General features: G+C 35.2%; 1 protein-coding gene across 9 annotated transcripts in view; it reads left to right on the top strand.

Annotated features, from left to right (window-relative positions):
• The window catches only part of LOC111054079 (zinc finger protein rotund), a 266,315-nt gene that overhangs the window by 131,302 nt on the left and 108,870 nt on the right, over positions 1-26,143 (top strand). For all 9 annotated transcript variants that reach the window (XM_039435481.1, XM_039435524.1, XM_039435533.1 and 6 more), the window contains exons 3-4: positions 22,173-22,244; positions 22,776-22,824. In XM_039435481.1, coding sequence (XP_039291415.1) covers positions 22,173-22,244; positions 22,776-22,824 — 121 coding nt within the window. The remainder of the gene's footprint in view (positions 1-22,172; positions 22,245-22,775; positions 22,825-26,143) is intronic.

Genomic DNA, 26,143 nt, shown 5'->3' with positions numbered 1-26,143 from the left:
AGCGAAATGGCACTCACTCACTGACTGACTGACTGACTGACTCACTCACTCACTCACTCGCAGAACTAAAAATCTACAGGACCAAAAACGTTTAAATTTGGTAGGTATGTTCAGTTGGCCCTTTAGAGGCGCACTAAGAATATTTTGGCAATATTTTAACTCTAAGGGTTGTTTTTAAGGGTTTGAAGTTCGTCTTTTAGCATGTATATTCTTCTTCTCCCAATCTCTTAATTATATTGGAATTTCCATATCATATTTTACTATAGAACTATAATCTAGATAGAGTACCTCTTCGAAACAGTTGTTAACTGGCAACTAAATTAATAATTTTGTCAGGTTGGCATTAAGTTGAGTTCACTTTGTTAGGTTGCCACCAAGTTGAAGATTTAAATGCATTTATCGCGGAAAAATTGATTGGGCACTGCTACTTCAATCCTGGGAATATTATATTACTAGCCGTCAGGCTCGCTTCGCTCGCCATATCTGTTTAGCAAGACGTTTAGTCTGGACCCCCGACTGGATTCTCCTAACATATGATAAAAATGCTCAAATGAAAAATGCAGGCGAGCGAAGCGAGCCTGCTGTTCTTATTCCTGAACGATCCAGACGGTGGTCCAGGGGGCAGAGCCCCCTGGCTAGATGGATATGGCGAGCGAAGCAAGCCTGACGGCTAGTATATATATATATATATCGAAAAAATATCACAGATGGCTCACTTATTTGGTTTTTTGCTTTTAGCACGAAAAATTACCATATGCTTTTTAAAATCATCAATCATATGCATTCAAATTATGCAGCTCAGTTATCGACTTGCTGTTGCTTGTTGAATAAAATCTCATACATCATTTTTCCAAATTAGTATAAATAAGTAATTAATAAATTGTAAATCTGAAATTATATTTATATGTATTTCTCAGGGGCTAAAGGTTCGGCCTCTGGTGGAAATTAGATGAATCAATTTATCCAGTGAACATGAGCTTCATTTATATTTATATCTTTATGATTTACTAATAAAAGAATGATTGAGTGAGTATATAAATTATAACATCAAAATTTAAATATTTCATCTGTGCATACTTAAACATGTAAATCTGATATATCGTTCTTGATTAATAGAAATCCCCTTTTTACGTTTTGAGACTTGCACAAGTTTGACATTAATTTCAATATTTAAAATAACCTTTCGACGAGCTAGCTTTATAGATCTTGTTTCATTCGAAGCACTGATGGCGCCCTAGATATATTTCTTGTTAACTATAACTCACGTGCCGAAATTCACAAGATGATGATGGCAATCCAAATTCTTCCGTCATCTTGGGTTTTCTGGTGGCTGAAGTCGTCCTCTCCAAGGGAATAATAAAATATCTGTATGACTCATGTCTTAATACGACCTCACTGAGTCTTATGAAATTTATATTGAATTTAAACTTGAACTTTTCAAACATACAATTATTAACAAAAAGGGACTTGTGCTCTATAAAATTGGTGGCTGTTTCTGGTGACCTCTGGCAAGCAAGTGGGCTCTCATCTCCCTTATTCTCTATGATCATACTTCCGTATTCCAAATTTGCATATTATTTTAATATTCAACTACTATGCCAAAACATAATCAAAATAGTCCGTGTCAATCTACTAGGCTATAACATAAATATTATGTGTTATATTTTATAATCACTCAGATTACATCTGGTACATGAACTGAGTAGTGATAACTTACAAATTCTTATCATTTATATAAATAATGAGGTTTATTTTTGAATCGACTCGCTTTTACTGCCAGTCAAGCACTGCAATTTGATTGGCTTATTCCAAAATTATAAATGTATCCATGCACCTTATAGAATATACACACTTCTTTAATATTTTTATTTACTTTACATATTTTGTACATGCTCATTTGACATAATAAATATTTTTAAGTTTATTAAATTGTTTTTCCTTTTACAATAACATGCCATGCGGTTACCAAATCCTCTGGTCGAATGATATTTGTTTACAACTCAAATTTGCCACAGGTGGCTGGCTAAATTTCAAATTATACGGCTTGACCGATTATTTAGGTTGCCGACCAGTAAGTATTATAGAGCCTAACCTCAAAAATTCCTCATTTTATATAATTCAATAAATAGCAATAAAATTCTTTTCTATTTGGCTGTTCGAATTGTAGCCAGGATACCCGTTATTATCTAATCTCTAACTTGTTGATATCGCACCCGGCGATAACAAAGCAGCTGTTTGCTAGAGACCTATAAAATCTTTTCATTTAGCGATTTTGCCAGTCATTCAAAATAATCTATATATATAAAAGCGAAATGGCACTCACTCACTGACTGACTCACTCACTCACTCACTCACTCACTCACTCGCATAACTAAAAATCTACCCGACCAAAACGTTCAAATTTGGTAGGTATGTTCAGTTGGTCCTTTAGAGGCGCACTAAGAAATATTTTGGCAATATTTTAACTCTAAGGGTTGTTTTTAAGGGTTTAAAGTTCGTCTTTTAGCATGTATATTCTTCTTCTCCCAATCTCTTAATTATAATTGAAATTTCCATATCATATGTTACTATTGAACTATAATCTAGATAGAGTACCTCTTCGAAACAGTTGTTAACTGGCAACTAAATTAATAATTTTGTCAGGTTGGCATTAAGTTGAGTTCACTTTGTTAGGTTGGCACCAAGTTGAAGATTTAAATGCATTTATCGCGGAAAAATTGATTGGGCACTGCTACTTCAATCCTGGGAATATTATATTACTAGCCGTCAGGCTCGCTTCGCTCTCCATATCCGTTTAGCCAGACGTTTAGTCTGGACCCCCGACTATATTGTTCTAACATATATGATAAAATGCTCAAATGAAAAATGCAGGCGAGCGAAGCGAGCCTGCTGATCTCATTCTCTGACGATCCAGTCGGGGGTCCAGGGGGCGGAGCCCCCTGGCCAGACGGATATGGCGAGCGAAGCGAGCCTGACGGCTAGTCTGTTATAAACTGAAAAAAATTGATTGAGAAATTCTTGAATATCATGAAAGTTGGCTTTTTATTCGATTTTCTGCATTAATAAAATTGAATTAGTTGAAATTGACCAAATTAGTTGATGATTGGACAATTTATTAGAAATTCTAACTAGATAAGAGTGTATGTAAGTTATAAATTATTAATTTAAATTTCTTATTATTACCAATTATTATTAGTATTTCATTTGTTTCGATCATAATATAAGTTGAAACAGGGATAAGTTGGGCTATACAATCATATTTTCATTCGTTTTGTCTCTGTCATTGTATAAAATTCCTCTTATTGATGAGAGTATTCAATCGTGGTCACAAAAATACTATGCTTGACTGCTACAGATTAAAAAATAGCATTCCACAAATGAACATGAGCATTACACATTTCATGAAATTAAATGAATTTCAATTATTCAATTTAGGAAGAAATTTTAATGGCCCTCTCTTCTCGAATTGGATGTTCTTTATTCAATAATTCGATTTCTGGTAAATCAATCAATAGAATTAAAAAATTTCCTACCTAATCTACATAATATTCTAACCAATAAAAGTATATATTACGATCTATAATGATGGGATATATCAATACAACAATCCACTTCCAAGTTGAATTCATCGGTAGGGTTCGCAGGCTGCGCCGAGAAAGGGTCTTGTGTAAATAAAATCTTTATCGATAAGTAAGAGTATGCTGTATAGGTTATAGGTTATTGAAAAGGGGTTGCACAAAAGACTCGACGTCTATCATAACAAACAGTGTGGCCACAGCCTAGAACCTGATACCCGTATATTACGTCTTTTCATCCTTTTCAATGCAACACGTGGAATTGGTTGTACTTGCAAAATTATATTCGTTTGCTTAACTCTGTAGCCGATGATAATAGATAATCAGTATTACTCCTTATCTTGAGGATGTGGAGTACCCCTAATATTACAGGTCTTCTACATTCTCGAGATGGAAAGTATGATATAATATGATTAATCCAATAGCTCGATTGAGAAATAATCAAAAATTAAAATTAAAGTTCATTGATTTATGTTCTTATGAATAGTAAGAGTATTTTTAATTTTAAAATAATTAAATATTATGAAGTTTTATATTCTATTCCTTGTAATAATAATAACATGAAATGATAGAATTAACTTCAAGGAAAAACCTTTATGATTTCCAAAATTGATGCTAATTGAATATAAATATTGTGTGATTTAGATTTTGATAATTATAGCCCAAGGGCAGGCAGGCCTTCTCATACATTTGTATGTGACAAGTCGCATTTTATAGTATTTCCACTTCAGCCACTTCTAACTTGATTATCAAACCAGGAGGCCAGAGCTCTCTCCTGAATAGTTTTTGCGCAATTTTTTTATCCTTCCTCCAACCTTTAACAGTAGGCAAATACTGTAGTAGATTAGGCGTGTACTACCTGTTGAAATAATCACAACAAATGTTCTTTACCGTTCATTTTTACTCGGTTCATTCATTCCATGAAGTCCGTTCAAGAGCAAAGTTGAATGCTCATTTTCAAGAATCATTGTGATGTTACTCTAATAAGTAACTCTGAATTTACTCTCTATGTAAGAGTCAGGATTTCCTCAGGGTTTTAACAAAGCAGCAGAAATGTTATTATTCCATAATTTATACATTGTAGACAATGCATAGATGCAATAATAAAAGACTTATATTACGGCTCTCTCAGATGACACGATGACAAATTTTGAGCTTACTGAGCTATTGTTGAACTAACTTGTTGATTAATCCGTGAATTTCGATGAAGACTTCGTATTTAGGAATAATCGCCTGAACTCGTTTGCGTAGCCTGCGTTTTCATAGATTATTCAGTAGATTCCGTTGAAGACCATGCATAACCAAGAATCAGACTAACATGATCAAGACGTAATTCTCAGAATTATTGTGAGATTGGTCTTGGATGACAGTGAGAACTCATGTGAGAACTTCTCATTCAGACCGGTTAGAGTTTGAATGATAATTATGTGGAGTTTGAGGGACAGCTTTTGTTTCACTTGTCGGTTAAGAGTGAAGAAGGGACCAGGGAGGGGGCTGAGGATGATAATGACTGCGATGATCATCAATTCGTCTTGGAGTTGAATGCAAGCACTGCTGCGTACGCACATACATTACAAGGATTCATCCGGCTGCTCACTAATCCCGGTGATTTTCCCACAAGAGGCTGCAGCAGAAGACGCTGCCCGCTGAGCGAGACTGGCGAGGGATAGAGCTAATCCTGAGGAAAGACAAAAAGTATGCAAAGAAGCTGACACAACACCCCAGGCTATTAGGCAAAACACAGCCCGACCCAGAGCCGAGCCTGTCCCACAGCGCTGCTCTTCACTCTGAATAAAAACATAATTTGCATGCTTAACCCTCTCGAAATAGAATGAGAAGAATATCCTGTTTTAGTATTCCTCAGGTAGACATAGTGAGGGTTGAAGACTACAGACAGGGCTGACACATCTATCGGCTTAAACACCCCTAAAAAACAAAACAATGTCTCCGGTCGAGAGAAAAGAAAAAAGAATGAGAAAAAATCATCATCAAGATTTGCATAGGGCCTTGCGGTTACCTTGGCTGGCTGGGGCTGGGGCCTAAGATAATGGAGCAACCAGACACAGGTATACATGAGTGATGCTCCCACCTGATGTCACCCCAACAACCCTCTCACTCTCACTCTCTCTTACTTTTACACCCCTATTACACAACCAACCGGCTCTCTGAGAGACACTGGCACCCAAGAAACAGTGATCGTCGAAAAAAGAATCTGTTCATTAATAAAGTAGGACTGAAAGGTTGAAGTGTAAATAAAAAGCCGAAGATTCTCTGGGAGGATGATCGCCCGCCAACCTTAGCCCCTACCTCACGTTCTATGACCTACTTTGCATGTAGCTGCATAAATAAATGCCCGGTTTTAATTATAAAGCCTCAGGGTTCACCTATTCTACACACATATCTTCTTTGTCACAATTCCTGTCTATTTCTCCACGGTAGTTCTCCTTGGATGAGAAATTCCCGCAGTAGGAACCAATTGTTTTTTCTCTCTCCTGGTGTTATTTTAACGGCTACAACCGTCGCTCATCACCGCCGAAAAAGAAGACCCACTAGTATGCTAATTCTTTCTGCTCCTGGAACAAAAGCACACAGAAAAAATCAACCATTTTTTTGTTTAACCCGTTCCTATTGAGTTTACGGTAATGTATAGGCTTACTAGTTGGGTGCCATACTAGCTACCGGTGATAGAAAAACATCGGCAGATGTAAAAAAGAGCAAAAAAATCTTGTAAAAAGTATTTTTTGTGAGGTTTCTTACAATAATGTAAAAAATGTTGTTTACAATACATGCAGGCTCATTCTCATATTTCAATGTGAATGCAGATTGAACATGTTCAGGTGTTCAATCGTAATTGAACAAGGCAGTATAGAATGTAAAGTGATACATCCAATACTTGAATTTAACCGGTACATTTATGAAACCGGTGCAACTGTTCCATAAATGTGAGCCAGAGTCGTCCATATTGCATATTGTATGACATGATGCAAGTTTTTCTATTTACAATGCATTACTATATTAAGTTGCGTACAAACTTACGCGCTGCGCGACAAACGCGCGTTTCTGAAAGAAGTATTTGCTAAGTATGTACTTTGGTCGAAATCAGAGCGCGAACTTGCCATGAGCTCCATTGATAGTAAGCCTATACGCACCTTTACACCTTTACATTCAATATATATTATCTTATTTTCGACTATTTATAGGCTGAATTCTGGGACAAAGCAGATTTTGGACAAATCTTTATAACATTGTATTCTTTACCTAAACCGTTATAAAACCAATAAATATTAGCAATTCTTCATCGCATCTTATCTGATCAAATAAGATTTCTACGGGTCTAATTTCAAGTAAAAACAAAAATAAAGTGGTAGTTCATATTTGTTATATATTATTAATCACAATTAATAGTATTATTATTAATATACATTATTATCAAATACAATGTTTGTTCATTTATTGTTTTCATTACCTGGAAATTAATAAGATTATCACCGGATGCGTGCATATTGAGAATTATTCTTGTCCTGACGCCGATTTCAATCCAAGTAGCCTAGAACTGATAAGATTTGTTTTCTAGTATTATTTATTCACAATTGATTAATGGAGTAACAGCTCAATATCATTTGAGGTACCTTTACTGACAAATTTAAGTAAGTTTGATATTCTTAAAAATACTCAACATAGAATTTATTATTTCCTCATCTCAATGGAATGAAAGAGTAATCTCAGAATAACAGATTGAACAGAATTCTCACTCAATCTGACTCTTTCAATAACTATATGCTATATATAGGGAGTCTTCATTAACATTCAAATTTATTGAACGATTGTTGATCATTTACAAAGAAGTAAGCTGAGTTTACTGGAATCTCATCAATAATTTCTCTTCCACTGTTATAGCAGCTATAAAACCGAATAAAAATTCCTGGAATCAACAGGAGAAATCCTCCAATTCGCATCCAGTGTTAATGAGATTTTTCAAACCAACGATTGCATTGTCATTTGTGGTTGTTCGTGCATTGCCGAAGTCGAAACTATATTCGGTAGCCGGTTAAATTTCCCCTCGAGTCTCATTGGTAATTTTCAGCATTGTTTTCAATTAGCCGAAAAAACCGCAGTGTTTTTCAAACAGCATTTCACTTGTCTTTTTATAATGAGGAAGAATGAAACAATAATAATTATTCGTTGGGTCTCATAGGGAATTGCCTGCCGTTGTTGTGGAGACTGTTCGTCATCTTACGTTATTGTGATCCGATGCAATTAAAAATTATTGACCGTTGTCAACGACCATCGTTTCCGTGTAAACCCATCGGCAACAAATGAATTTTCTTTGCAGTATCAAAAGGGAAATTTTCAATTTTTGTTTCTCTCTCTCTCTCTCTCTCTGAGACACACTCACTTCGCTCGTTTGGGAATCACATTCGTTCAAATCTAAACGAACCGAAAGTAGTAATAGTGACAATGGAATTAATTAACCTTTGTAAACATTTTGCTTTCAAATCACATGCTCGAAAAACATTTAACCAATTAGAGCCTTCCAGAGCTAATGAAAATCATTTGCTGCAGCTTTCCCCTCACGCAGTGGTCCTTGCAACCAATTCAACTTTTCCAGCCTTTTATTGTCCTCAAATCAATCAGACGATCGGCACGGGGCTTTTAGTTGATTGACCGGAAAAAATACTTGCCGGATTTCATCACTCTTGTCGACTTTTTCCACGTGTTTGAAAAACCGGAGCCATCGTCTTTTGTTAATTGTTATTAAATCCCTGGTAGCTAAAATAATCAATTAGCGTGAAAACTGCTGCATCGAATCACAAGCGTTCAATAGTTGCTGTAATTTCATTGATTGCAGGAGATTAGCTTCGAATTTCTTCAGTCAATCTATTCACAAACATCCAAAACGAGTACACTGCATACTCAATGCAGTGTTTGAAGGCTTGGGACAACTTTTTTCCTGTCAATGTAATGTATTTTTCCAAAAAAGTACGTTTCCATTCCTATTTCGAATCATTTCTCATTATATGATTCGAGGATTCAATTCATTTATTTGGAAGTTCGATTACATTAGATGAACTTATTTTCTGAAATGGATAATCAGTACATTGCTAAAAAAAGTTCTTCGAACGATGGAACATTTTGGATGAATTCAATTCCTTTCTCAATTCTGAATAAAATAAAATTAGATAGGGTTACTAGATAAGGTATGGATAACTAATACAATATCAAAATCACAACTACTCAGAAAGACCTTTCTCGATATGTGAATAATTATACAGAGTCCGGAATAAAAACCTGACGATTTTTGAGGGATAATAACTAAAGTCTGTTTCGTACAATTAAAACATTCAATTATCAAATTAAAGATCAAATTTTTCAATTTACAGTGAATTACATAAATTACTCACACATTTTTTTATTTGAAGATTATGTCATCCAAATGATTTTCGTCACTTTTCACACACTCACTAACTTAATTATTCTAAAATTTGCCATTGCTTGCTCAATCATCACTTGTTGAATTGCTTCAATTTCTCGTTAAATGACTTCCTTCAGTTCTGTGGATTATTGGCTGCCCAATAACAGTAATTTTGTTTATTCACAAATCCCGAAAAATGAAAATATGCCTCGTCACTTGAAAGAATAACGGCATCCTGGTGGACATATTCGAGAATGATCTCGCAAGCGGCTTTGCAATGTGCCCAATCATTTGCATTAAGCTGTTGCACTAACATTATCTTATACCAATGGAATTTCAAGTCGGAATGAAGAATTCGTCCTATACTTCGATCAGAATGGCTAGCGCAACAGCATGTTTCGCTGCTGAACGTCGTGAAGACCGTGTAACAGCTACTCTTACCGCGTTAATGTTTTCAGGCGTTCTCACAGTCCGTTTTCGTCCTGTTGGTTTCGTTTTTAAAGCAGACGACGTTTTCCTAAAATTCTTCCAACAAGTTCGTATTCGTACTGGGAACAGGCGCGTGTCGATTTAAATTATTGAAATGTCTGCGAAATGAACGCTGTGTTAAAATAACTGAGTCATTAGTTTTATAAATAAGCTTCAATCACAATCGCTCGATGATTACTTGACCACAACATACTGGCTACTGAAATGGCAAGAATAGACCTGTCGTTGTACAACCATTCCCGCCTTTTCAATGACAGTGGTGTCAACATATTATCAATTACTACAAAATCGTCATATTAATATGCCGGTCCCTGTATAACGATCTCTTGATCAACTTTGTACAGTATAACTCATAACCTTCACAGCCTTCCAAATATTATCATGAACGAATAATGTTTGACATACTAAAGGTATTTCCTCTATTTGATAATATTCAGTTTAGAGTGGAGCTATGTAGAATTTATTCTCAATTTTAATGAAATCGACCCAGACGGAATATCGGATAAGCTTTCTTCTTTTTTTCCTCATCTCTTTGGATTATGGAAATGGACTCACTCATTCGATCAAATAATGTCCTGCACCAGATTCCACATGTGGAATGAGCATAGTATCGAATTTCTCCATACAACTACTGTTAGGTAATGTGCTGTACTGAATTTGAAGTGTATGCTAAAATATGAGGTACATTTTTTCACTTTGAAAAATGACTACTCACAACGGGTGGTAGCGCATCGATGTGTAAGTTAACACGTTCGGGAATCTAAGGAGAACATCTCATTGCTGAGAATGTGAAGACAGCATAGGAAGCCGAGTATTAGCATTCAACGCTCATCATCGGCTTAAGGCTGTTGGGGCATAAGGTGCTTTCAGAGCAGAGTAAGAGAAAGGGTTGCCGGCATAAACGAGCAAAAGAGTTGGCCCAAAACTGTAGCCTTGAGGCGTTTTAAAGCGTAAAATCCTATGCAAATTCGCGTTTTAATATTTAAATATTTGAAACCAAGAGAAAAACTGCGCTGATCTCAGCAGGACGTGATGAGTTTGACTGATGACTGAGTTGAGGGGACATCCTGGGAAGAGAGGGAGTCTTCGATTGAGACATAGGGTAGCATCGACAGATCGCTTCATCGATTAATCAGTCGTCACATATCGGCACGGTCGATCAGCTGGTTGATTCTATGGTAAAACAGACTGAAACAAATTAGGATCGTATATCACGTAGCAGGAACACTGGCAAAACAAGGCTCCTTTGCCCCTTCCTCCCCAGACACGACAGGGATATGCATTCATCCAGCTACTGCATAATTTGCTACCGTCTTCTTCTGATCTTTCAACTGCAAACTATATACGCTTCTCCAATCAGATCACGATCTCAATACAACACTCATACTGCACATTCATCATGGCCCTATTAACAAATCGCCTGTCAAACATAGGCAACACTAATTTCATACGTTTTAATGACGTTGAGAATTTCCCAGCCTTAGATAGTGAGAAATTCAGTTCATTCAATAAAATGAAATTCATGGGATTGAAAAATATTTCCATGACCAAAAATTATTGAGTTGAGATAATTGTTAAATCATAGCACCCTGACTCATAGCAGATTACCAATATACCGGATATCTCAGAATTATTATTAAACAGTTTTTGAGTTACTACTGTTGTGAATTTTTCAATAAAACATAGTTCTTGAGTTGAGCTGTTACTATTTCCCCTCACATTGTTTCTTAGGATATATACTATCAATTTAATTATTTCTCCGCATTCAAGAATTCAAGTACCAATTAGTTTTTGAACGTATCGTGATTTCAATTTTTTCATTTTCATTGTGGAAATGATACAATATTCTCATTGAAGATACAAAGAATAAGTGTAAGACTTCTCACACAAACTTCCATATTAGCGATTTGAGAAGCTTTGCCTTCCAACACACAACCGCTTCATTTAATCGAGTAAAAAATGGACCTATGGAAATCCCATCTGACGCCAGACCTCGAGGTCTCCAGCGCTCTTGTCCTAGATTCAATTTTGATTGTCATAAATTATCATTCATCAAACGAGAATCCCTTCACGATAGTAGTTTAGGTAATAAAAATTCAGGGGGATAACAGTTATCCTACATTGTAGACACAATTGATTACTTGATTTGTCATGGGAAGTTCTGTTTTGAATGATAGTCAGTGCTCTAAGGTCAGGTGGTAGATAAAGTGATTCAATATAGAGAACAGGTGATACAGAATAAACAAAAAAATTACCAGAGAAATTCCTTTACAAATTAGTAAGCAAACAGGAAATTCCTATTAGAATGAGGATACCGTGATAATTCGGGTTTATTTTCTGTAGGTTTTAGATATTCACGGTTGTTTTAATGAGGCAAAAAATCAAAAAGTTGTAATAGATTTTAGTGCTTGAACTAGGTCATAGTGGAAGGGTTGCGTGGGAAAATAAAAATACTTTTTACAGATGAGGGTGGTCTACCATTGTTACTTAGCTACTCTAGTTTTGATTTTGTACGCCCTCGACTCGGTAAAAGGGTTAGACAAGTAGGATAGACCAGTGAACAGGGTGGGTGATTTTCTATTATGCATAGTAACAAGCCGTTCTCCTAGAGTAGTGCATTGTTCAGTGTGAGCAATCAAACACGACTATGTAATAAATGACCGGATCCAACATGTGGACTGCAGCATTTTCAGATAGCTCTGCACAAATTGTTTGATCAGATAGCTCCCAGCTTCCAGCATATCTAGTTTTTTGTTCGCTTTTTGATGATCAAAGCACCAGGCTAGATCATTAGGCTGTAGACTGCGAATGGGGGTGGGAAGTAATCCAGCAAGAATTATTATTTATCATCAATCCATGTACAACCTGATGCTTTTAGAAAATTTTTGGCAAGGAGCTTTTAAGGTATCTGTTTTTCACTGAAACATTACTTCTTTATTCACATTACTTCTACGGACTAAATATTTTTATTCCAAATTTGTTTTATCCAGCTCCACCCATTTCTTCCATTATTGAAACTTTGGAATAGATGTCGCTTGAAGCAGATCGGTACATTTGTGAGCTATACATGATACAAAAATTTGAAATAGTTTATGAATAATTCCCCACTAAGTACAGGAAGAAACCCATTTTCATTCTTCTTCGAAGAGAATCCTTATTCCATGTACTGCCTTACTAAAATGCCTCTTGCATCACATTTTGTTTGATCTTTCACTAGGGTATATTCTTAGAACTTATACATGAGGAATTCTGACTTATCTCAGTATTGGGTGTAATAGTCCTAGTATCACCATTCGATGAGAATAAATGAATAATACAGAAATAACGTACAGTGAGCAGGAAGAAATAAAGTTAATGCTCAATTGAAGTTTAAAGAACAACTAAAGTCTTGATTTCAAACTCTCCTTCAATTAAAAATTTAAAAAATAAGATAAAATTGAGGAATATGTAGTCCTATAGCTCGTAGAAAACTACACTTTGATTTTTCAGGGTAAATAATTCCAAAAATACAATATACTTATTAATTATGTGACATAATTCGCGATAATTGATTTTTACCTAGTGATTTATACGTGAGAATCGAGAACAAATTCCAAGTACTTTATTCTTAATAATTTAAATCCATTGTTCAGCAAACTTGAATCATAGTGATAGAGATATTTTTTACAAAAAGTCACTTCAACTTTAAAATAAGTCAATTAGTTGTAGATTCTTATTCAAATAATATGTTTGTTCTAATGAACTAGAACTCAGGAATAACGATGTTAGATGAAACATCTCAATTTTTGAACAAAATCTTTGTGGAACAAGTCAAGATAATAGAGAAGGAAATATATAAATGAATGTGATGATACAGAAATACATGAGAATCTGTGGTGATGACATGAAGTAATAAATTGATAATTTCGGACCGAGATCCGACAGTTTATCTGACATTCATTATGTATCTTCATTGTGGATTCTTTTCTTCACACAGTGAAGCTCGGATGAGCAGACATGACAGTTTGACTAGTCTTCTGGAAACGAGATGAAGAACGAAACTCCGTGGTCCCCAACTGGCCTCCCGCTGAGAGATCTTCTATTTTCTCCTCTCCTTCTTCTTCACTCCTCTTCTTTTCTCTATGGCCTCTTCCTTACATAACACATTCAATCACATTCTCAGCACTTGTATCACATTGTCATTCAGACTGATCTCTGCTCTTCCAAGTCCTCAACCGATACTGCATAATCCTGCATGGAATTACTTATTTCAAGTTCACTGTCAGAATTGAATCGACCGTTATTTCAAGATCAATCATTATTGCGTTTTGTGTCCTTGAAGCTATAATATGCTTGGAGCACAGTAATGTATCTGTTCGTTCCAATATTTTTTCCGATCTTACAGATTATTTCCTCTGGTTATTTTGAATGGAAGCGTTCGTTATAATAATTGATACATTCACTCATAAATGATACATGATAGTAACAGACATTTTTTGGACTCAAAATAGTGTGTGAATTAAGTTATCATTTACATAACCTCTAAACTGTGTATTCCAAATTAAGGTTTAAAGCAGTTTTGGGCGTATGCCTGCTGTTTTTACCTGCATTGTATCTATTATAAATGAATAAATGATTATAATTATTGTACTCGTATGACCATTATGATATAAACTCAACAGAATTATTTAGTTCTATGATGTTTTTTTAATTCATGATTTGTTTGTGATAATAGAATTAATTGTTGTATTTTTATAAATTGATGAAGAAGAATTTTGTTTTATTAGCTAGTCAGTTACGGTACTGAGAAATATGGTAATTCTTCTAATAATCTTGTGGAAAGCTATTGCTTTGATAATGTATTTTAATAATCTTACATTTACACTCTCCATTTTACATTCACATTCACTCGTACATTCTCACACTCTATTGAACATTAAGACTTATATATTAATTTATCTCACATTTAGACATCTTACTTGCAAATCAGTTCAATTAATTTATTTCCACAAAAAATTATAAACATATTCAATAATAGTTGCAAACAAAAACAAATGAAGGAAATATATTTCCCCACTTTAATCCGTGTGTGGGGAAAAAATTATTATCTAGAAAAGCCTTGAGAGATAAAAAATAAACAACTTCATTTCTTAATTAACTTATAAATTTTACTTTTTTTAAACCTAGAAAATAAACTTTTATTGAACAACAATAATTTCAAATATAAAAAATAAAACAAATTGAATATATCACTACGAAAGGTTGGCGCTATTCATTCCATTCATTATTCATTATAAAGCATCTTATTCTCAAAGATACTTTTGTATCTTTTCATTTTGTGATAAGCAAACCCAGTAAATGCTTCTGTAGGGAATAAATTGATTTATTCCTGAAAGGAAGCACAAGAGAATTCAGATTTGAATTGAGACGAGAATGCCAATATCATTGAAGACCGAGTTGATTAATGAATCAATATCAAATATCTCAATATCTGTCTCTGAAGATTGAACACTTATCGTTGATTCGACTGATGAGAGAGGTCTAGATACAGTTTTCCAGTGCACTGGAGACAGAGTAGATAATGTTTCCAAGTTGAACCAACCTGAAAATTAAACTTGTCTCAGATTTACAACTGGAAATAGGTAATAGAGTCTTGAATTCTACACAATAAGTTTCAAATCACTCGGAATTAACTCTGATAATTTGAAATCATATACAGAACTGAATTATTATCAACTGACTGTCGAACTTTGAATGGCATATCTTTATGGATTCATCGCAATAAGAATCACATTTCCAAGGAAATCCAACATAATTGTATTGTTCCATTTCACTTGTACTTGAAATCTAAGTTTGGCATGACAGATCTTCTCATAACTCGAAACCATATTCCACAACTGAAAGATTATCTGAATATTTTTGTAGAGAAGTGGGTAGCATCTCATTCAATATGATCGACCCCACGTAGGCCTTCTCTGAAGAGCACTTCACTCGATAACTAATAGCTCTGGATGATCTAAACCTGAAGGGTTCCGATCAGACTACCTGGAATAGTTCGATTTGCATACGAGTTCTGAGGTTTGTTTACAGACATATATTAATGATTTTATTGAAAGTTCGGTTTAATGACACTGCTCAATATTCAACGAGCGCATTTATGTGTTGGGTTTTATTGCCCAGGGGCGAGCGCCTAGTTCCAATTCTCACGATTATTGTGCATTAGTAAGTGGTCGCGCACTAAAATTTATACTTTGCATTATTTCTCCAGTGCGCTCTCTTCGTATTGTTCAATACGCATTGTTATTCCAAGAAGAATGATGGATGAAGGGGCTGACAATCGAATTCCGAATGAAGCGGAAAGCAAACATGCTGTGTGTCTAAGCGGCCAACCGATCATGGATGCATTGCACTAGGTTTCAAGAGATGCTTTTCTAACCCCGGAGATCTACTGCTACATGCTTTTAAATTTCTGTATTCAGCCTCAAGCTAGATCCGATGTTTCTCATCTCTGACGTTGTTCTTTACATTGCACCCTGCAATTTCCCCTTCCCTTAATAAATGCGTAAATAATTATGTTTTAAGAACTGAAGGGATTGCCATTTTTGAGCTTCGTTGACTGGGAAGTGCCTCGAGACAAACATGATAGGCTGAGAGCTGGCACAGAGGAGTCCCGAGTCCTCTATTAAAGAAACTCCGCCTATGAGAGAATACTTTTCTCAATTCTCAGTGCTATCGAGAGAGTTGGAAAATTTATAGAATTTGACATTCTATGGAAAATTCACATTCATAGATGTGTTTACGATATTGTTATGTACGAGTGAAATACTGTATTTGAATATCGCAACTGTGCAATCCGAATCTGAGCCTTCTCGAGCTGATTATGAATTGTACTCCGAGTTATTCGGATCTAGATAGGGAAGACCTATTGAAATGAGTCTAAGCATGCCCAACGAATGATAGAAATTATTTGATTAATGTGATTTTTAGATCTAGAGAGCTCAATAATATAGATTACTGGATGCTAGCAATATTGAAGACGCTTGTCTTATATATAATAGTAGGACATTTTCACATTAAGCAGAGCGGCATTACTCCTCTCAGTAACTTTATTCGTTTTATTAGGACAGTACAGCCCACTTGGGCTAATGCCTAGGGTTGTTCACTTCTATCTCACTTTTTTTGTTATTCTCTTTGTCATTTTGTATTATGTTTGTTTATGAAATGAATGAATTGATTTATTGATTGATTAGTAGCCTATATTTTTTTTAACTTCGTAAGCTGTTATGTCTCAAATTACTGTACCAACTACAGGATAGGCGTTCGTAATCACTAATGGTTTCTCATATTTGAAAAAAATATTGAGAGCAATCTTAACCCATCTCATTGAAATTATCTCACCTGATTAATAATTATTGAAATTATTTGCTCCCTCTATAGTATTAATTGAGGGTGATATCAGATAATAATCTTGTGAGCCTCTGTAATCATTACTCCAGTTACTCGCATATTAATTTATTAATCGTTCTATCTTGTCGGTTCGGTGCAATTTACTCACGCTGATGACAGAAAGACGCCTCATTGCATTGAAAGATCAAACGCGAGCTGGGAGTGTTTTTATTTTTTTGAATACTGTGAAGTAAAAACTCTCTCTGACTGAGACCCCGCGGCACCCGCCCCTCGGAACAGAGACGAAGACGGCCTTTGAAAAAAGCGGCAGGCCTTTAGACACGCTCGAAAAAGAAAAGATTTTGGCGACTCCCCTGTCTAAATATTCGGCCGTGGTTCCTGCCATCGTGACATTCATTTCAAACTTTCAGCACTCCTTGTGAATTACATCAATTCTTCCCATATAAACAATGCTGACAATCGTGAGTGAAGGCGCTAATGTACAGCACATGCTCAACACAACACATATCGCAACATTTCAAAGCCTGAAGCGTCTTTGTCATTCACAACACTGTCAAGAAACGCCTTTCAGTTGCAAACAAAGCTTTTAAAAATCTGTTCACGGTGACGCCATATTGAGTAAAGAATTAAGAGAGAATAGTTTCGAAGCTATTCAAAATTATTATGTCTTTCATCGTTTATTGCAGTCTATAAAGGCCCAGGACTTTTTGGGGGAATGTGTATTTTATACACAATAACATCTACTCCCCAAAATGAACTCAAAACACTGAAACAAACGTAATGTATTGGAAAAAGGTGGAGAATGTTTTTTTTTCAATAAGAATTGTCTGACAAAAATAAATGTGAAAGGCACATTCGTAATAGGAGACTTGAAAGGAAGAAAAAATCTTCAGTTGACTGAAACATTGATGTGACAAAAGTCACAAAAGAAGAAATCAATAATGAAAGTGAAAGCAGTTGAAGCTCACAGTGAATACTACAGTAATTAAAACGCAAAGTAGGGCTATAATATAATATACATTTATATTTTTCGAATCGTAGAAAATAATGGTGACATAGTATGACGTACATTAGAAGAAATGTGTTTTTCTATTTGGATATTTGTTTGGAAAATTGGTCTATCTATTTATTCATTCATACAAAAGACTTTGGAAGCAGATCGGTGACCCATTCTGCTTTCGTGACAACAATGAAATAAGGAATCAAAAATAATTTTCAAATTGAAAATGATTATAAAAATTATATATAACCAAAAATACAATACAATGAGATTAATTTCCAAGCTCCAAACCATAACACCGAGGACCCAATACAATCATTTGTTATACGTGTGACGTCACCATCTGGGGTATTATTCAAAAATTGGCAGTACCCCCCCAAAGCGTTACAATAATAAATAAATACAAATTTTAACTGAGATATTGTAAGTAAATTGAACAAATTCCACATACTAGACTAAATAACACTTCTCAAAACATGATTGAAGATATTAGCTAGAACAGTTGAGTATGATTAACTCTGAAAACATGTATCCACAGTATTAACTCTGAACTCTAGGGAAATAAAGTACCCTTTTTCAATAGGAAACCTCTCGGCATTAACCATTTATTTTGACATCAATACAAGATTTTCATAAACTTAATATAATTATTGCTACAAAAAACTCAAAGTAAGTTTAAATTTTCAATCAAGAAAGAGAAAGCTGTCAAAAACTTATAATGATATTGATCATAATTTATTAAAATCAACTCTTGGACTATTTTTTCCCAAATATTTGAAAAGACGAATGTAAAATGATATTGAATCCCCAATATCTCCAATACTTAAGATGTTTATGCGAATGCTTAGAAAGTATTACAATCAAAGCATTAATTATTACTAAAGTTTGAGTGTAACTTAAAAATCATGTATACTGGATCAGCAACGCTGTTCTTCTATCTTTCTCTACTGCCATTATAACGTGGTATCTCAATAATTGAAGCATTCAACTAGTAAAGTTTGAGTGAAATGTAACATCACATCATAAATAATAGGGATACTACATCTCATTCTTTTTCATCATATCCATGCATTATGGAACAGGAAGAGCCGAAAGTATTTTATGAATTTTTAATTTCAATGAGGAAGCTGGAGATCGGAAACACTTTAAAGTTTCTGTCAAAGTCAAAACCTGGGAAGTCAAAGCTCTGTTCAAATGAATGTTTATAATGGATTCGAGTGCAATAAATTTATGAAAAACAATAATATCTATTGATTTTGATGTGTTTTCCATCCTCTGTTACAGTCTAGAAGCTTAGTCGATCTTTTGGACTTTGAATCGACAATACATTTCTACTTGTGTTTAATCTATTTTGGGACCATACCGAAGGAATCCCAATTTTTCAATGATTAGGTAATATGCTCCAACGATGTCGGGAGTCTTTTTTTCAGGTCGAGTCTCTGCTATACGGAGTAGCGTACATGATGCGTTCGGTGGTGGGTGGGGGGCTGACAAAGGAGTGAAGAGGGGGGGGCCCCCCAACCAAAGAGTTTGGGTAAGTAGAAAGCGGGTGAGGGGGCAAAGAGCTGCGGGCCAGTGTTGGTTTCGGGACCCGACCGGGATGCTATGCTCTGAACAGGGCTTGCTAGTAATCCTGGCATTAAGGATGCAGCTCTCTACAAGGAGGGGTGGGGCGCGTAATAAAAAAATCAATAAGGGCTGTAAAAAATAGAGGGAGAACCGTCGAGGTGCTGTGTGGAGGGGGGAGGGAGAGGCATGCCTGACGCATGCTCATTAATGCTCTTGAATGACAGGTCGCTCTCTTCAGCCAAGGACGAAGTCGACGTCGGAGATCCCAAATTGCCAATTTCTTTGCTACTTATATAAATGAGCAAAAGTTGACAATAACTGGTGATAAAGTGGGACAGAATGATTCAAGTACGATGCATCCTTTAATTTTGACCCTTAGCCACCTTATTAAAGCATTGTATAATTATTATTAATTTGGCCAGCTTTTAATAAACTAATTGTAATGAGTCTAACTTGAGTATAAGTCATGAAGAAGTGTGAAGAAATCATATCAGTGGCAAATACCCATGAACTTCAATTATTAGAACATAAATATTATAAACATCATTAATTGATTCCTAGACCACCGATTAAATTAATGTGGCCAGTATTTAGGAAATACTATGGATCTGATAATAATAATCCAAAAATGAGAATATGTCATGGAAAAGGGTGGTGCATAATGTCAGTGGCTATAATCCGAATTTTTATCTTCACCCACCAATTGATGCATGGAACAATGACTAACTCTAATCCATTATTAAGTGGATTAAAGGGAATCAGTTGAGATACGCCAAGCTTGAGAATTGATCCTTAAAAACACATTGGACGGTATTTCATACCTATTTTGACATCACTTAATGATTTTGCAACTTTACTAATGAAAATGAGTGAATTTTGATAATGAATCATAAAAATTGTGGAGAAATCATGTTGGTTGCATACTATGGTTTATTTCGGGCAGTTCTAGTATCAACCTAGTCCCCTCTCTATCAAATAATGAATTGATGCATAACTATCTTATATTAATGTCTTAAAGATTATTTGTATATTATTAGCATTTGCTGTCTCTCCTCAATGTTTTAACAATTTATATAAGTGAGCCAGAAATGAAAATCGACATAAGACATAGGTGTAGAGTTTATGAGAAACTGTTTAGCAATAATTCCAGTAGCATTCAATTGCCCTATTCACTATCTTAATAATGCATTGTACAATATATTACAACTCCTTTGATCGATTGTATAACGCAGTTTTCAAATATATTGGAGAATTTCTCATGACATAAACAATAGCACAATATGATGAAATAAAAACACACATAATTATGTTGTCAAATTCTACACAGTTTTATTTGGTACAGGACCATGATTTCGTGACCACACACGTCACATTTTCTACAATAGAGGTCAACGGCTCTACAATATTGACAGTGTCGAATTTTTAATAGCACAATAAGTTGACTTGCACTCTACTTATACACAGTACTTGTTTTCATTCTTTCAATACACGGAAGTATTGTTCTTTATTCGTATATTTTCAAGATTTATGGTCTATTGGTTAGGATTTCTTAAACTGAAACCAGATATATCGAAAGATGCAAATATAGATGTCAGACCAAATATTTTTACTGTTGCATACGTGAATCTTTTAAATAGTTGTTTTATCGGTATTTTTTCTTAAAGTTATGTAATTCAGAAGAATTCAAGAGATAAATACTCTCTTGCTAAATAAATCTTTGCTATCAAGAAGATTTTTTTGTTTCTGAAAATTTTCCAGTTTTGCATAGTTCCTCACACGTTACCATGTTTCCATCATTCCTGCTGGAATTGGTAAAATTCATCAGTGAAAAACTCCGAATCACAAGTATACTTATTTAAAACTGCACACCCTTCAGATACCGTTACAGAAAATGATGCAGATCTTTCCGAATGTGCAATCTGCAAACGTGACGCCAGAGAAAGACGAACGATGAGTGGGGTGTGGGAAAACTGCAGTCGAATGAATCGAGAGAAAATAAGTATTGGCCAAGTTTTTCGCATGTTGTTTTGAGTCTGGAGGGCGTCTATGTGACCTTGCCCCCGGTTGCTATGGTAACCAGACAGCCCCCCCAACTCACCCCACCCAACAACTTCGTAACTATTGCATGCTGCGCTACCAACCCCCCCCCCATACCATTCCAGCAAACCACCCACAATCACCCCCTCGCCATGATCTTATGCACTCTGCTCTTATCAATCGAAGTGCCACCCTTTCTCAACCCTCAATCAAAAGTTTTCTTTGTTCGATTACCACCACGGTTAACTTCACAGATGCTGACAGTCAGAAATCAATTTTTTATGAGGATTAGGTACTATTGCCATCTAACCTTAGACAGTGTTTTTCCTTTATTGTCAACTAAGATGACTAAATGATAAATGTGGGTAATGTGGAGAATGATGATGACACCTTCATTTCAATGAAATGAGCCCTCATTTTTAGGTGGATTCCGAAACACTGGGTCTTGAAGCTCCTAACTGTGCTTGTACATCTAGAACTGTCCAAGTAGACATCCTTCCAATTGCACGGCGCTTATCTAATTTTATAAAATTTACGATTGTGCCTGGATGATGACAAACTAGTTTCTAAACAAATTGTTGATATGATAATATTTTCCCAACTTACAAATACTATTTTCTGCTGTGCATAAGGATTTTTACATGAATAGAATTCTATTCGGAACTTTATTTTTAATGAAGTTTACCATTTTTGTATGTTGCAGCAATGTGGTGCCCACGGAAAAGATGTCGAATACAGTTGGACGAGACAATCGATGGCCAAACAAGAATACGAGGTAAGATATCATCCATTCAATATTAAAATTCCATTACACTCCATTAGACTGATTTTATATAATATGAATTGCAATGGAGAATTGTTTTCATCGTTGGACAACACAGAGAGTGAAGTATTATTTTGTGAAGCACAATTTTTGAATGAACTGAGAGTACCATTGATAATTATATTTCTTCATGTCAATGCTGTTATAAATAGTCTTCAATATTCGTATTATATTCACCGTGCAAGAAATCAAGAATGAAAACTGACTTGGATCTTAAAAACATGTGCATGATCAAACAAGCCTTTTCTTGAAAACTAGAGCATTATCACTAAGTAAAATAATTCTCTAACAGTCAAAATTGTTTTTCTACAAAAAATGCATGAATTAGCTCTGATTTTTTTACTTAGCAGCAATGCATAAAAATAATGTAATAATCTTGAACCCATATTCTTCACTATTATCTTAAACTGATGAAGGGTACTATAATTCTATCTTAAACTCATTCAGTATTGATATATCCTAATTTATTTCTCTTTTTTCCAGTCAAAAATGAACTCTGTAGACCAGCAAAACAGCCAAGGCCTTCACAAAGGTGAGTTCCTCTATTTTGTTAATTCAATAACTATAAAAAAGAGATATTCGTTATATCATCATATAAACAAATGACAAAAATAATAGGTCCTATGGATTCAGGCTTGTTCCAAGGCATGTTAGCGGGGAAAAAGATAACACGGCACTTATTCAATCTGACATTTAGAGACAGTTTTACTACGAGAAAAGCCACTTCCCAAAATCATCGAAAAGAAGAATGCATCACATACAATATTATAATTTATTATACAGTATTATAAAATTATACAATATTTGCTTGTTCAACACTGCAACGTGTACTGCTTATTGCATACCATACTCCTTGCAAGCATTATAACCAATTATAGTTCTTATGTACAAACTCTACATTAGGTGAACCTTATATTTTGTCTAATCATGTTCATCATGCGTTTTGTAAAAAAATAATGACGTATGAATCTGAATACATCAAACAATATTTGTACAAAACATGAAATGCAGACGATATAATATATTGCAAACAAGTGCTTTGAAAAAGTTAGTGTAGGGACAGAGCTGGGAAGATCATTTATTGAAGAAGATGCCCTTTGCCCTATGCGAGTGGACATCAAGTGCCCTGGGAGTCTGACCTCGCCTCACTCCCAAAGGGTAGTCCAGTTCGCGTCTTAGCCGGTGCAAAAGGAGTCAGGAAACTAGAAAAACTGCTTTTTTATCAGATTTCTCTGGGAGCAAATCGCAAGAAGAAGAAGAAGAAGGACGAGGAGCAGAAGGAGAAGAAAAAGAGAAAGGAAAGATAAATAAGAAGAAATCGGTCGATGTCCTGCTAAGTCCCTGGTTCCCCTGTACTAGCGGACTTCTCCCGTTCACCGGGTTGGAGAGAAACAACAAAACGCAATTGCTGTATCACTGTTATCAGAAATAATTCTTTCAAATGCGGATGATGACATGGTTTGATATTGAATAATTCTAAATTCAATATTAATGACATTCTTGTAATGTTAATGAATTCTTAATTCAATTCAATGACATCAGATTAAGGAAATGATAGGCTACAGATGTTCAATGCTGTTATTCTATTTCACAACAGTTTTACGAGCATAACTAGGCTTTTCCATCAACCAAAATGGTAGAAAATAAATACACCTACTTTCTCAAACTCTCATGATTGTCAATAATAATTATTACACTGTAATTATTTCCAGGCTTCCACTAGATGGCAGAAACTGTCGAGTGGTTTACTTTATCCCAATAGAAACGACTAGGCCTACTCTTTCCCGATTTGTAAATAATTTCAACTCATTCTCAAAATGATGATATCAATTTGAAGTTTGACAAATTTGTGTATTTGTGACAGATACTGTATTGTGGAGATTGATTGATTGATTGATCAATTGATTTGCTGCCTTCATTTAGAACTTAATTTGGAGAGAGGAAGGGATAAAGATGACATAGTAATCAACAAATTGGTTGTAGCAACTATGTTACTACTATATTATTGATAGACTAAGTAAAGGTTAGGTGGATAAGATATAATTTTTCACTCCACAGAGTTTAGTAATTACAGTATAACTCTCATAGCTTTTCAATCGGTAACATGAAAATGAACTGTATTAGGAAAATGTATTTGCAGAGCATTTACGTAAAGCTGTGTGAAAAGATGTAAGTAGATGTACATGTGATTACAAACGCTACAAGTGAGTACACCAATCAATCAAATCAATCAGTACGGTACTTGGAAGGATAATACGTATTGAAGTATATACGACGTGTTAGAAACACAGAAGTATTCTTCCAATATTCGTATTCATGCAGTTGATCCAATAAGATTCATAAACAATTTTGAGAAATTTGAATAATGCTTGGAATGGATGACAGTATTTTCGCACTAAGCCGTTAAGCCTTTCCAGATCCGAATGTACATCCCATTATCCCCAAACAAGATATGAGAAGAGTGGATAGAACATAATTAGTCGACTGAGAAACGTCTGGTTTTATTTGTTGGCTGGAAAAATGCGTTTGGTCGCCTGAGAAACGTCGTCAATTTAAGCACCTTGTCTCTTAATCGATCAGATCATCGCCGCTCAAATGTATTGGGCAACTGAAGCGGCCGACCTTTCCTAGATTAATTACCATAATAACCTTTTATCGGCCCGAAATTTGAAGATTACCAACCAGAAACAGAGATGGGACATTTTTATTATGGCAGTGTCCACTCAACCACTCCACTTACGTCCAATCGCCACTTCGCATTTTCCACAGTAAAAGGTGTCTCTGATCCTTTGAAAATATCGCAGTAGCTTGATTATTTTTCGTCTGTCGGAGAGAAAGCTCCAAATTAGCGTGTAAACATGTTTTTTCAGCTGAATTTTTCTTACTCGTCTCCCATTCCTTTGGACGCGATAACGAGACTCTCGATCTGTCAAGAAAAAGAAATATAAGAGTATAATCCAATAAAATTTTGTCAGATTCTCTCAGATCGCTGTATTTTCCCACAAATATTTTCACCCATTAAGCTGCGGCCAACCTGTCAAACGGGTACTCCTTTCGCGTGATCCTCTATTTTTCATCTTACCTTTGCCTTTTCACATGTTTCTATAAATTTATTATCTGATGGTGATAGCGTAATTAATTATAGATGTATTTTTAATGTTCTGATAAAGCTAACGTATTTCTGGTTTCCTATATAGGGAGTACTACGGTACTCTTATTTTTCCCACATCAAGGATTGCTTGCTCTTCGATAATCTTCGGGAATTGTGGATTATAAATGACTTACTGCAAAGGAAGGGAACGGTTTTAATTGCATGTATGTTTACCTCAACTGAAGAACAGCTTTATTGGCATCTGAAAGCGGCTACATAGGCGACCTGTCATCGGCCGCTTTAATTACACTGACATTTTGCAGAGCATCCAGTTTCTGATACAGAATCTGGAAGAGGCTAACTAAGTTTGAGCCTACTTATTTGCAAATACTCGCAGTCACTTCTGCACTACATCCTTTCTATTTCCTCAATCCTGGAGTACATTTGAGCGCGCTTGGAGGTTTGATATGCTAGTGATTGGTATCCTCTCTATTCAATCATCAATCACGTGATTTATATAGTTTTCTTTTTTCAATTTATGATGATTATAAATAGAATGAGAATCAAAATTTATTTAGTCAGGTGCTTACAGAATTACTTGACAGTTGTTGAGAGTCCACATAATACTGTAGTATCAGTATAGAGAGTCCATATAATACATTCTGTAGCCTAGTATCATACTCTTCTTCTAAGAAGAATACTTTATGGGAAAATATGTGCACGAGAATCTTGATTTGTATCTTGAAACATTCAAGTATGA

The sequence above is a fragment of the Nilaparvata lugens genome, chromosome 1 (genome assembly GCF_014356525.2).
Source record: "Nilaparvata lugens isolate BPH chromosome 1, ASM1435652v1, whole genome shotgun sequence".
Classification (NCBI taxonomy): domain Eukaryota; kingdom Metazoa; phylum Arthropoda; class Insecta; order Hemiptera; family Delphacidae; genus Nilaparvata; species Nilaparvata lugens.
The sequence above is the reverse complement of the archived record's forward strand: the minus strand, read 5'-3'. Positions and strand labels throughout refer to the sequence as shown.